At 36.9% G+C, this 14,350-nt stretch overlaps 1 protein-coding gene across 1 annotated transcript in view; it reads left to right on the forward strand.

Annotated features, from left to right (window-relative positions):
- The window catches only part of tgm2b (transglutaminase 2b), a 48,657-nt gene that overhangs the window by 14,630 nt on the left and 19,677 nt on the right, over positions 1–14,350 (forward strand). Inside the window, exons 2-4 of the mRNA XM_061985706.1 lie at positions 2,291–2,470; positions 7,695–7,913; positions 13,201–13,319. Coding sequence (XP_061841690.1) covers positions 2,291–2,470; positions 7,695–7,913; positions 13,201–13,319 — 518 coding nt within the window. The remainder of the gene's footprint in view (positions 1–2,290; positions 2,471–7,694; positions 7,914–13,200; positions 13,320–14,350) is intronic.

Genomic DNA, 14,350 nt, shown 5'->3' on the forward strand with positions numbered 1-14,350 from the left:
TCCCCTCACCTCCCAGGGGGTGAACAAGGGCATGGGTCAAATGCAGAGGACACATTTCACCACACCTAGTGTGTGTGTGACAATCATTGGTACTTTAACTTTAACTTTTAACTTTAACTTTATCTACTATATGATTTGTCTGAGTGGCTAGACAGGACAGATTGAAAATAAATGAATCGATTTTTAAATGTTTTCAAAATCAATTTAGGATCGTTACAAATAAGAATCCCGATTAATCGGAAAAATTAATTTATTATTATTATTAATTTTTTTTAATCGATTAAGAATTGTTACAAATAAAAATCGTGATGAATCAGAAAATATATATTTTTTAAATCGATTAAGAATCGTGACGAATAAGAATCGCGATAAATCGGAAAATCAATTTAATATAATATTTTTTTAATCGATTAAGAATTGTTACAAATAAAAATCGTGATTAATCAGATTTTTTTTTTAATCGATTAAGAATTGTTACAAATAAAAATCGTGATTAATCGGAAAATCTATTTTTTTAATCGATTAAGAACTGTTACAAATAAGAATCGCGATCAATCAGAAAATCGATTTATTATTATAATTATTTTTTTAATCGATTAAGAATTGTTACAAATCAAAATCGTGATTAATCACAAAATTTATTATTTTTTTTATTTTTTTTAATCGATTAAGATTTGTTACAAATAAAATTGTGATTAATCGGAAAATCAATCAATCAATCAATCTTTATTTATATAGCCCTAAATCACAAGTGTCTCAAAGGGCTGCACAAGCCACAACGACATCCTCGGTACAAAGCCCACATAGATCTATTTATTTTTAATCGATTAGGAATTGTTACAAATAAAAATCGTGATTAATCGGAAAATCTTTTTTTTTTTTTTTAATCGATTAAGAATCGTTACATATAAGAATCGCGATCAATTGGAAAATCGATTTATTATTATAATTTTTTTTAATCGATTAAGAATTGTTACAAATAAAAATTGTGATTAATCAGAAAGTCGATTTTTTTTTTTTTTTTTAATTGATTAAGTTTTGTTACAAATAAAATCGTGATTAATCGGAAAAACTTTTTATTTTTAATCGATTAAGAATTGTTACAAAAAAAGTGATTAATCGGAAAATCGATTTTTTTTAATCGATTAAGAATAGTTACAATCAAAAATTGTGATTAATAGGAAAATCGATTTATTATAATTTTTTTCATCGATTAACAATTGTTATAAATAAAAATCGTGATTAATCGGAAAATCGTTTTTTTATTGTATTTATTTGTTTTAATCGATTAAGAATTGTTACAAATAAAAATTGTGATCAATCGGAAAATCGATTTATTATAATTATTACTTTTTTAACCGATTAAGAATTGTTACAAATAAAAATCATGATTAATCAGAAAATCGATTTGGTTTTTTTGGTTTTTTTTTAATCGATTAAGATTTGTTACAAATAAAATCGGGATTAATCGTAAAATATATATTTTTCAATGTTTTTATTTATTTTTAATCGATTAAGAATTGTTACAAATAAAAATTGTGATTATCGGAAAATCTATTTTTTTTTTTAATCAATTAAGAATCCTTACAAATAAGAATCACGATCAATCGGAAAATCGATTTTTTTATTATATATTTTTTTAATCGATTAAGAATTGTTACAAATAAAAATCGTGATTAATCAGAAAGTCGATTATTTTATTTTTATTTTTTTGTTTTAATTGATTAAGATTTTGTTACAAATAAAATCATGATTAATCGGAAAAACAATTTTTTTATGTTTTTTTTATTTTTAATTGATTAAGAATTGTTACAATTAAAATCGTGATTAATCAGAAATTGTTTTTTTTAATCGATTAAGAATTGTTACAAATAAAAATCGTGATTAATCAGAAAATAGATTTTTTGTTTTTATTTGTTTAATCGATTAAGAATTGTTACAAATAAAAATCGTGATTAATCGGAAAATGTTTTTTTTGTTTTGTTTTAAATTGATTAAGAATAGTTACAAATAAGAATCGCGTAATATGTTGAAGAGGTTCATTTAGCCTACTAATGTGTATTTATAAATGGTTGATTTATATAGGCTAGTAAGGTAAAGTTTTGTACCTGACAAGTTTCGGCTATCTTGCTTCTGCAGCCTTCATCAGAGGTGTCACGTGATGCTTGTCAGGTACAAAGCTTTACCTTACTAGCCTTTACAAACCAACCATTTATAAATAAATAAGAATCGCGATCAATCGGAAAATCTATGTATTTTTTGTGACATCCCTAATGTGTATATTTTCAAGCTCTGGACATTGGTCGCTGGGACTTGGAGTGCGAGTTCAACAACATGGACCATTACACTGAGCTCAACGGTGTGGAGCGCCTGATCGTGAGGAGAGGCCAGCCCTTCACCATCAGCCTGTACCTGCGCTCAGGAGGATACCAGCCTGGACTCAGCACTCTAGACTGCATCGCACAGACAGGTGACCCCCACTCCACTCTTGGTCTTAATCATCCTTCTCTCACGTGTTTTTTTTTCAAGGCTTCTTTACTTGAGTCACTTTTGAGCAACTCATTTCTTAGCAGTTTTTGACCGAGGCCAACAACTGCTTGATGTTCCTAGAATGGGAAGTGAGCCAACATGGCCGTGTCCTGTTTGGATGTCAGTGGAATGCTGGACACTCCCAGTGCTTCAGCTGTGCTGACACGTGTGTTTTGCATTCTATTGTCATTTCTGAGATGGAAACGAGGAAAGGGAGACGTGGTGCTGATGGAAAGGGAAAAGGAACAATGCCTTTTTGTCTGGGGTGTACTGTAGGATGCTCTGTTATTCATTCCACGGCTCACTTCAAAAATGTCATCCGTCAACTCCTACTTGCCATGTAACATATTAGCGGATCTCATGCCAAGGGAGATAAGGCCAGCAAATCCAGCAGTTTAAGCAGGAAGTGTTCTTTGCCAAGGAGATGGTGTGTAATTACTGATAGCAGTATCTGCTATTTAAGGTTAAGTACATTTTAATGGCTTTAAGGGGGACCTTCAGCGTTTTCCACAGAACCCCAATGTATCAGTGGCACTGGGTTGTTTTTCATAGGTCATTCAGGGTTGTCTCGGTACCAAAATGTATTTTGGTACTTTTCCAAAACTAATGGTACTTTAAAAACATGTCATTAACGGCTTTATTTTACAGAAAATCTGACGTGTGCAGTGACATATTTTGTCATAGAATAGAATAGAATAGAAAGTTCTTTATTGATCCCTGGGGGAATATCAGCACCACAGTTCGCTCACAATAGACAATTAACACTTAGGTATTTTTACATGTGAATAATATAAATACAGTCTATTATACAGCATTATTCACATATGAATAACATAAATACAGTCTATTATACAGCATTATTCACATGTGAATAATATAAATACAGTCTATTATACAGCATTATTCACATGTGAATAATATAAATACAGTCTATTATACAGCATTATTCACATGTGAATAATATAAATGCAGTCTATTATACAGCATTATTCACATGTGAATAATATAAATGCAGTCTATTATACAGCATTATTCACATGTGAATAACATACATACAGTCTATTATACAGCATTATTCACATGTGAATAATATAAATACAGTCTATTATACAGCATTATTCACATGTGAATAATATAAATACAGTCTATTATACTGCATTATTCACATGTGAATAACATAAATACAGTCTATTATACAGCATTATTCACATGTGAATAATATAAATGCAGTCTATTATACAGCATTATTCACATGTGAATAACATACATAGTCTATTATACAGCATTATTCACATGTGAATAATATAAATACAGTCTATTATACAGCATTATTCACATGTGAATAATATAAATACAGTCTATTATACTGCATTATTCACATGTGAATAACATAAATACAGTCTATTATACAGCATTATTCACATGTGAATAATATAAATACAGTCTATTATACAGCATTATTCACATGTGAATAATATAAATACAGTCTATTATACAGCATTATTCACATGTGAATAACATACATACAGTCTATTATACAGCATTATTCACATGTGAATAACATAAACACAGTCTATTATACAGCATTATTCACATGTGAATAATATAAATACAGTCTATTATACAGCATTATTCACATGTGAATAATATAAATACAGTCTATTATAAATAAAGTTGATTGATTGATTGATTGATACTGCATTATTCACATGTGAATAACATAAATACAGTCTATTATACAGCATTATTCACAAGTGAATAATATAAATATAGTCTAGTGGTACAACTGGTACAAAATGATTCATTAATATCTGCTTACTTTCAGTTCTGTTCTATCTACACTTCTGTTCAAATGTAATCATCACTTATTCTTCTGTTGTTTGATACTTTACATTAGTTTTGGATGATACTACAAATATGCCAATACCAAGTATTTACAGGGTTTACTGGGGACGGCATGGCACGGTTAGGAGAGTGGCCGTGCCAGCAACCTGAGGGTTCCTGGTTCAATACCCAGCTTCTACCGACCTTGTCACATCAGTTGTGTCCTTGAGCAAGACACTTCACCCTTGCTCCTGATGGGAGCTGGCTAGTGCCTTGCTTGGTAGCTCCCGCCATCAATGTGTGAATGTGTGTGTGAATGGGTGAATGTGGAAATAGTGTCAAAGCGCTTTGAGTACCTTGAAGGTAGAAAAGCGCTATACAAGTTTAACCCATTTACCATTTTGGGTCAAAAAAATAAAGTCCTCCTTTTGTCCAGGGACATATTTACTGAATATAAATAATACAAAAATGACAATATTTTGTGATGATAAAAAAATATAGATGTAATCATTGTAGTATCGACAAGACAGGGCTCTTGCGCCTGGTATCGTTACAATCGATATTTGTATAGCTCCACCACTTTGTTTACATTGAGGAGCGCTAGCTTGCTGTTAGCGGTGAGATATTGTATCCTCCTACGGTGCGTAGTGAAGCATGTTTAGCTATTCCTCGTCCTCCAGTGATAATATACTTGTAAGAAACTTACTTTATTTGTCACCATGGAGGCCAGGATTAGCCATTTAGAAGTAGCTAAAACACTACGCAGTAACGTTAGCCGCAATCTGGCTACTACAAGTTAGCTAGCTATGTTTTGTTATGTTTTTATTAACTTATTAATGAACCATTTATATTTAAATTTTTACATATATTTTATCATTATGTTTTATATAAATATTTTTTTATTTCAAATGGCGTTAATTTCTGTTATTTTCCAGTGTGGACGCCTCAAAGGTAGTGATTTCTCCTCAAATCCTCAGTGCCATGCCATGTTTTTGCTTTGTTATTGTCAATAGAGCGTGAGTGCATGCGTGTTTTCTTCTCTTCTTCTATTATTGTTACTTTTTTTAGTTTGTTGTTGTTTTGTTTTGCACAGCACTTTGTGCCTGCCACTTGCCTGTGCATGAAAAGTGCTACATAAATAACGTTTAATTTGATTTTAAAGCACTGCTTGCAAAGCGGCACTTCAGTGTTTACAGCCCCACATATTTATTATCTTTAGGTTTAAGCCAACAATTTTTGTATTATTCCTGTTCTGTGTTGGCATTGTTTCTGCTTGTGAATAATGTGTGTGTTGATGAACATGCGCCGCGGTTCGTATACCAGCAATGTCCTCATGGCGATGAAAAGAAAAATGTACCAGTATTTTCCTATGACAGCATACCTTTATAATTCATTAGTACGTTGTACCGTACAACCCTCGTCATTATACAAACCCCAAAAGCAGTGAAGTTGTGACGTTGTATAAATGGTAAATAAAAAGAGAATACAATGATTTGCAAATCCTTTTCAACTTATATTCAATTGAATAGACTGCAAAGACAAGATATTTCATGTTCACACTGAGAAACTTTATTTTTTTTTTGCAAATAATCATGAACTTCGAATTTAATGGCAGCAACACATTGCAAAAAAGTTGTCAGAGGGGCATTTTTACCACTGTGTTACATGGCCTTTCCTTTTAACAACACTCAGTAAAGGTTTGGGAACTGAGGAGACACATTTTTGAAGTGGAATTATTTCCCATTCTTTCTTGATGTACAGCTTAAGTTGTTCAACAGTCTCCCTTCTTGATATTTTAGCCTTCATAATGCGCCACGTATTTCCAATAGGAGACAGGTCTGGACCTTTCAGCATTAATGGTGCCTTCACAGATGTGTAAGTTACCCAGGCCTTGGGCACTAATACACCCCCATACCATCACAGATACTGGCTTTTCCACTTTGCGCCTAGAACAGTCTGGATGGTTCTTTTCCTCTTTGTTCCGGAGGACACCACGTCCACAGTTTCCAAAAACAATTTGAAATGTGGACTCGTCAGACCACCGAACACTTTTCCACTTTGCATTAGTCCATCTTAGACGAGCTCGGGCCCAGCGAAGCCTGCGGTGTTTCTGTGTGATGTTGATAAATGGCTTTGGCTTTGCATAGTAAAGGTTTAACTTGCACTTACAGCGACCCACTGTAGTTACTGACAGTGGTGTCCTGAAGTGTTCCTGGGCCCATGTGGTGATATCCTTTACACACTGATGTCGCTTTTTGATGCAGTACCGCCTGAGGGATCCACGGTCTGTAATATCATGGCTTACGTGCGGTGATTTCTCCAGATTCTCTGAACCTTTTGATGATATTACGGAGCGTTGATGGTGAAATCCCTAAATTCCTTGCAATAGCATACTAATAGTTGAGAAATGTTCTTAAACAATTTGCTCAGGCATTTGTTGACAAAGTGGTGACCCTCGCCACGTCCTTGTTTGTGAATGACTGAGCATTTCATGGAAGCTGCTTTTATACCCAATCATGGCACCTACCTGTTCCCAATTAGCCTGTTCACCTGTGGGATGTTCCAAATAAGTGTTATCCCATTGGGTTGACTTTTTTCTTGTCCTGATGTGGGATCTGAGCCGAGGATGTCGTTGTGGCTTGTGCAGCCCTTTGAGACACTCGTGATTTAGGGCTATATAAGTAAACATTGATTGATTGATGAGCATTCCTCAACTTTCTCACTCTTTTTTGCCACTTGTGCCAGCTTTTTTGAAACATGTTGCAGGCATCACATTCCAAATGAGCTTATATTTGCAAAAAAATAACGTTTACCAGTTACAAAGTTAAATGTCTTGTCTTTGCAGTCTATTCAATTAAATATAAGTTGAAAAGGATTTGTAAATCATCGTATTTAGTTTTTATTTACCATTTACACAACGTGACAACTTCCCTGGTTTTGGGTTTTGTAGTATGTGATGCAAAAAATTTGGAAAAATACATATTTTTTCTGTGGAAGTCCAAATGTAATTGTGGTGGACCACCACAAATACAATAATGTGCCATGGTAAGCACTGACCTGGATTCTGTGATCCCCTTGGTTTGGGTTGTGGGCAGAACTAAGTGAAGGAGAAGGCCTTCTAGACAGACGTAAGGTAAGGTTAGCTCATTTACCAGAAGACAATCTGAATGTGAGCCATTTAAAGCCACATGAGTCCTAAATCATTTGGATCATAATTCGGTTCTGGTTCACTGGTCATGCACTCGAAGAGACTCAAACGGAATGTGGTTACTTTGACAAAAGTTCTCCTGAGGTTTGTTGGCCGGAGTCAAATATAAAATAAATGTTAACGACTGTTCCAGGTCCCCAACCTTCTGAGCAGTACGGCACCCGGGCGTCCTTCGGTCTGTCTGCCAGCGTGGATACTTCTCGCTGGAGTGCGGCCGCCATCAGCCCCCCCGGAGACATGGTGGCCCTGTCCATCTGTGCCGCCCCCGACGCACCCATAGGACGCTACACCCTGAACCTGGGGCAGTCGGCACGGATTGATTTCATCTTGCTATTTAACCCCTGGTGCTCAGGTGGGTGAACGAAACACACCTAGACTTGCCCACGGCGATACGATATGTTGGGACGAACACCAGAGCATTTATGATAACGCTAATCTTGGTCTACAGTAGGGATTCCTATGGCCTGACTGAACGGGGACTAGTCCGGGGAGTAGCCCACCTCACCCAAATTGAGCTGGCCGTGACCCTAATGAGGACACTGAGCTTAGAAAACAAATGGATGGTTCGTAGGAGTTCTTTTGTGACCCCCTAGGGACCAAACATGAGTGAAGAGAATGAGATGGTTATGCTCCACTGATGAGAGTATTTGGCAAGCGCCGCTTTATCCTACCAATTTCGGCGGTCCTTGAACTCACCGTAGTTGTGTGGACTCTGACGCAATGGTTTGTTTACATGTACAACTTTCTCCGACGCTGCCACAGAAAGACGTGTTTTATGTCACCCCTCCTTTCTCTCATTTTGTCCACCAAACTTTTTATACTGTACGTGAATGCACAAAGGTGAGCTTTGACTGCATGCTAACATGCTATTTAGGCTAGCTGTATGTACATATTATATCATCATGCCTCGTTTGTAGGTATATTTGAGCTAATTTAATTTCCTTTACTTATGTCCTCTGTGTATTTAATTTACATTTGCATGCCTCATGACACATTATCTGTATGTAACATTGGCTACATTTCTCATAGTTGTTTGTGTGCCATGTTGTTCCAGACCACAGCAAACGTTACCCAGCTTGCAAAGATTGTAATAATTCTATTAGACAGCCTGCCGTTTCCTTAAAACTTGGACACACACATCTATACCTTTGGCCATTCTAATCATGTCATTTCCAGGAGTTATCTCACCCTCTGAAAAGTTTTACAAATATTTTCCAATGTTGTAAAAATGTGTAGAATAAATATTACATTTCAACATTTCTGTCAACGAAGATTTGCGTCAGCCTGCGACACATAATCATTTTGATAGTAGGCTATTATTGGGAATATAGACACTTACATCATGTGTTGCCTTCATTATAACACTTATATAAGACATTTAAAGTCATTTTGATAGTAGGCTCGTACAACTAATATAGACACTTACATCATGTGTTGCCTTCATTATAACACTTATATAAGACATTTAAAGTCATTTTGATAGTAGGCTCGTACAACTAATATAGACACTTACATCATGTGTTGCCTTCATTATAACACTTATATAAGACTTTTAAAGTCATTTTGATAGTAGGCTAATATAGCTGATATAGGCACTTACAACACGTGTTGTCTTCATTAAAACACTTATATAAGACTTTTAAAGTCATTTTGATAGTAGGCTACTATAGCTAATATAGACACATCATGTCTATATTAGACTACATAGCTTTTTTTTTTTTTTTTTTTTTTTTTTTTTTTTTTTTTTTTTTTTTTTTTTTTTTATGTCCTGTCCAGCTTCTCAGGCAAATCATATAGTTGATGTAGATGCCCATGTCGGCTGTTCAGATTTACTTTACAAAAGAGAAGTGTAGGATACTTCTCTTGTTGCCTTATTTGTATTTGACTTTATTAAATGTATTTATATTATCATTTAGTGCAGCCGGGCCGGAGCAGGAGGGGATAGAAAGAGAAAAAAAAAGAAGACAGAGGGGGAAATTGTGGGGACAAGAGGGGGATTAGACAGAGAGACAAAAACAACAACAGCAAACAACAACAACAACAACAATAGAGCAACATCAGCAAATATGACATGTACAAATATGATGGTAAAAGTAATAGCAAATAAGCAGTTAGCGAAAAATAAAAAATAATACAGAAATGACAATGAGCATTATTACACTACAAATGGATCAATACAAATACCAATAGAAATAGCGCTATTGATAATGAACAATACCAATAATTTACCTTTATTATCAACAATACAGTTGTTTAAATGCAACAATACATATACGTAATGATAACTTGAGATACGAAAGAATGCAGAAAAATGGAGGGGGAGAAAGAGAAGCAACCTACATTAACCTTGTAGATTGTTATAGTCACAATAGGTTAAGCTTTGTCAGTGTGCCATGTGTTACACCCAGTTTACCCTAGGGCAACAACGTTAATATATGTTTGATGAAACGTGATTATGTGCATGAGTGTAAGTATGCATATGTACTTGTATATGTACAGAATGTGTATATGTGTTTGTACAATGAATGTATATGTACAGAATGTGTATATGTGTTTGTACAGTGAATGTATATGTACAGTATGTGTATGTGTATGTTTGTATATTGAATGTGCGTGTGGATGTACGAACATTAGGTAGGTAAATATGTACTGTATTTGTGTATGTATGTGGGAGCGTAGGTACCTATGTACGTATGTGAGCATATGTGAATTTGCATGTACAATACATTCGACTCCCAGAGTGCGTGGGAGCCAGAGCACGGCCCCATCACCCCCGAGAGCCCAACCCACAAACAGGAGGCGTGGTGCCCAGGGAACCAGGGACCACCGCCCCCACGCAGCCAAGCCGGCCAGCGACAGGAACCCCAGAGCCCGACGCACCGTACCGCCCACAAGGGCCAGCAGCAGGCCGCAGACAGACGCACCCGGCGGAGGACAGGGCACGAGAAAAGCAGGGGACAGCCAGACCCCAAGCCAGCGAGAGACCACACCCCACACGGGCAGAAAGGCGAGACGCCCCGCCCGAAGGACCCAGAGACTCCCCGCAACCGGACGGGAAGACCGCCCCCGCCCCACCGGCAACCGGGCCCCCACGAGCCCACCCCCCACCCCCGGAGAGCGCGGCGAGGCCAGCCCCCGGCCACCCCACCCAAACCGGCCGCCGCAGGACCACCCAGGCACAGGGCCACGGGAACCACCCACCCCACCCGCAGGGACCCCAACGATGGAGATGGAACAACCAGCAACCGCCCCGCCGAGCCCCCCCCCTGAGGGAGGGGAAAAATTAAAAAATAATATTAATAAAATATATTTTAAAAATAAATAAATAAATAAATAAATTAATTAATTAATTAAAAAAAAAAAGAATTAAAAGAAGATCACAGACATGCTGACAAACAAGGTCACTACCCCAGCAACTGGCCGACTCGCAGCACCTCGGAATACCTTGCAGCACCAAGCTACCACAATAGACGCAGGGACTAGGCCCAACAGGCCCCAACCAAGACGGGCACCCGACACATCATGTCTATATTAGACTACATAGCTAATATAGACACTTACATCATGTGTTGTCTTCATTATAACACTTATATAAGACTTTTAAAGTAATTTTGATAGTAGGCTAATATAACTAATATAGACACTTACATCATATGTTGCCTTCATTATAACACTTATGTAAGACTTTTAAAGTCATTTTGATAGTAGGCTCGTACAACTAATATAGACACTTACATCATGTGTTGCCTTCATTATAACACTTATATAAGACTTTTAAAGTCATTTTGATAGTAGGCTAATATAGCTGATATAGACACTTACATCATGTGTTGTCTTCATTACAACACTTACCGTATTTTCCGCACTATAAGGCGCACCGGATTATTAGCCGCACCTTCAATGAATTACATATTTCATAACTTTGTCCACCAATAAGCCGCCCCGGATTATAAGCCGCGCCTACGCTGCGCTAAAGGGAATGTCAAAAAAACAGTCAGATAGTTCAGTCAAACTTTAATAATATATTGAAAACCAGCGTTCTAACAACTCTGTCCCAAAATGTACGCAAATGTGCAATCACAAACATAGTAAAATTCAAAATGGTGTAGAGCAATAGCAACATAATGTTGCTCGAACGTTAATGTCACAACACACAAAATAAACATAGCGCTCACCTTCTGAAGTTATTCTTCATTCGTAAATCCTTCGAATTCTTCGTCTTCGGTGTCCGAATTGAAAAGTTGCGCAAGCGTGGTATCCAAAATGGCCGGTTCCGTCTCGTCGAAGTCATCGGAGTCAGTGTCGCTGTTGTTCTGTGAATCCTGCCTTCCGGAAAGCTCGGACCACAGTTGTGACCGAAATATCTGCCCAGGCATTTACGATCCACTGGCAAATGTTGGCGTATGTCGTCCGGCGCTGTCTGCCCGTCTTAGTGAAGGTGTGTTCGCCTTCGGAGCTGTGTGAAAAAAGCCACCCGGCCTCTTCGCGTAAACTTCCCTTAACCACTCGCTCATCTTTTCTTCATCCATCCATCCCTTCGAGTTAGCTTTTATGATGACGCCGGCTGGAAAGGTCTCTTTTGGCAAGGTCTTCCTTTTGAATATCACCATGGGTGGAAGTTAGCATGGCAAGCTAGAACCACAGTGAAGGATGACTTCTCATTCCCTGTGGTGCGAATATTCACCGTACGTGCTCCCGTTCCACAGTGCGATTCACAGGAATATCAGTTGCTGTGAAATACGGTAGTAATCCGTGTGCGGATGGAGAGATTGCGTCTTTTTATGAACCGGATCCTTTTCGCTTAGTAGGAGCCATTTTGTGGTCTTTACAGATGTAAACAGGAAATGAAACGTACGGTGATATCCGCGCGTTTTTTCTTCTTCTTCCGGGGGCGGGCGGTAGCTTACAGTAGAAGAAGAAGCGCTTCCTGTTCTATGGGGGCGGGTGCTTACCTTGGCGGTTGCTTGCGTAGAAGAAGAAGCGCTTCCTGTTCTACCGGGAAAAAAGATGGCGGCTGTTTACCGAAGTTGCGAGATCGAAACTTTATGAAAATGAATCGTAATAAAGCGCACCGGGTTATAAGGCGCACTGTTAGCTTTTGAGAAAATTTGTGGTTTTTAGGTGCGCCTTATAGTGCGGAAAATACGGTATATATGACTTTTAAAGTCATTTTGATAGTAGGCTACTATAGCTAATATAGACATATCATGTCTATATTAGACAATATAGCTAATATAGACACTTACATCATGTGTTGTCTTCATTATAACACTTATACAATACTTTTAAAGTAATTTTGATAGTAGGCTAATATAACTAATATAGACACTTACATCATATGTTGCCTTCATTATAACACTTATATAAGCTTTTTAAAGTCATTTTGATAGTAGGCTTATATAGACACTTACATCATGTGTTGTCTTCATTGTAACACTTTTCATTTTTTGCGGCTCCAGACAGATTTGTGTAATGTATTGTTGGTCCAATATGGTCCTTTCAACATTTTGGATTGCCGACCTCTGCTTTAGTTCTATAAAGTGAATCCGGTATTTGGTTATAGCATTTATGGAATTTGACAGCTAAAGGCGCGTTGGAATGGGTTGTTTGTTTTATTGTTTGTTGTTTCTTGACAACAGGGGACGCTGTATACATGGAAAAGAAAGAGGATTTGGAAGAATATGTCTTGTCTCAGGATGGAATCATCTTTCGAGGCAACGCCAAACATCCGATAGCGACTCCATGGAACTTTGGCCAGGTAACAACAGCAAAGCGCCAACTTACTTCACATTAGGGTTGTCTTGATACCAATATTTTGCTATCAAGAATGTATTTAGATATTTTTCGATACTTTTCTAAATAAAGGGGACCGCAAAAAAATTCATTGTCTTTAGTTGAACAAAAAATCTTAGGGTACATTAAAAATATGTTTATTGTTGTAATTTAGTCCTTAAATAAAATAGAGAACATACTAGACAACTTGTCTTTTAGTAGTAAGTAAACAAACAAAGACTCCTAATTAGTCTGCTGACGTATGCAGTAACATATTGTGTCATTTATCTACCTATTATTTTGTCAACATTATGAGGGACAAACTGTAAAAATTGATTATTAGTCCACTTGTTCATTTCATTATCGATCTGATACCAAGTAGTTACAGGATCGTACATTGGTCATATTCAAAGTCCTCATGTGTCCAGGGACATATTTACTGAGTTTATAGATATAATATGATTTTTTTTTTAAAAAGAAAAATATTTTGTGACAATAAAACAAATATCCATGGAATCATAGTAATATCAACTAGATACACTCTTGTACTTGGTATCATTACAGTGGATGTCAGGTGTAGATCCACCCATGGCATTTGTTTATATTGTGATGCCAGTGAGCTATTGTATCCTCCTACGGTGTGTAGTGAAGCATGTTTAGCTATTCCTCGTCCTGCAGTGATAATGATACTTTTAAGAAAGGTACTTTATTTGTCGCCATGGAGGCAAGGATTAGTGATTTAGAAGTAGCTAAAACACTGCGGATGGATGTTAGCTGGTGGCTTGCTAGCCATGTCTTAAAGCACCTCTTCCGGAGTTTTATAAATTCACCTTTATCTTTACTTTTTACACCAAAATGCGTCTATTCTCCCTTTTCTGTCTACACACTGTGTCTGCTTGTAAGTACTCAGTGTGTGCGCGCTGCTGAACATGCTCCTCTGCTCGTAAAACCAGCAATGTCGCAACATGACGAGGCGCCTGTAAAAAAAAAAATATGGCGAACCGGTATTTTTTAAAC

This window comes from Nerophis lumbriciformis, linkage group LG23, assembly GCF_033978685.3.
Source record: "Nerophis lumbriciformis linkage group LG23, RoL_Nlum_v2.1, whole genome shotgun sequence".
Taxonomy (NCBI): Eukaryota; Metazoa; Chordata; class Actinopteri; order Syngnathiformes; family Syngnathidae; genus Nerophis; species Nerophis lumbriciformis.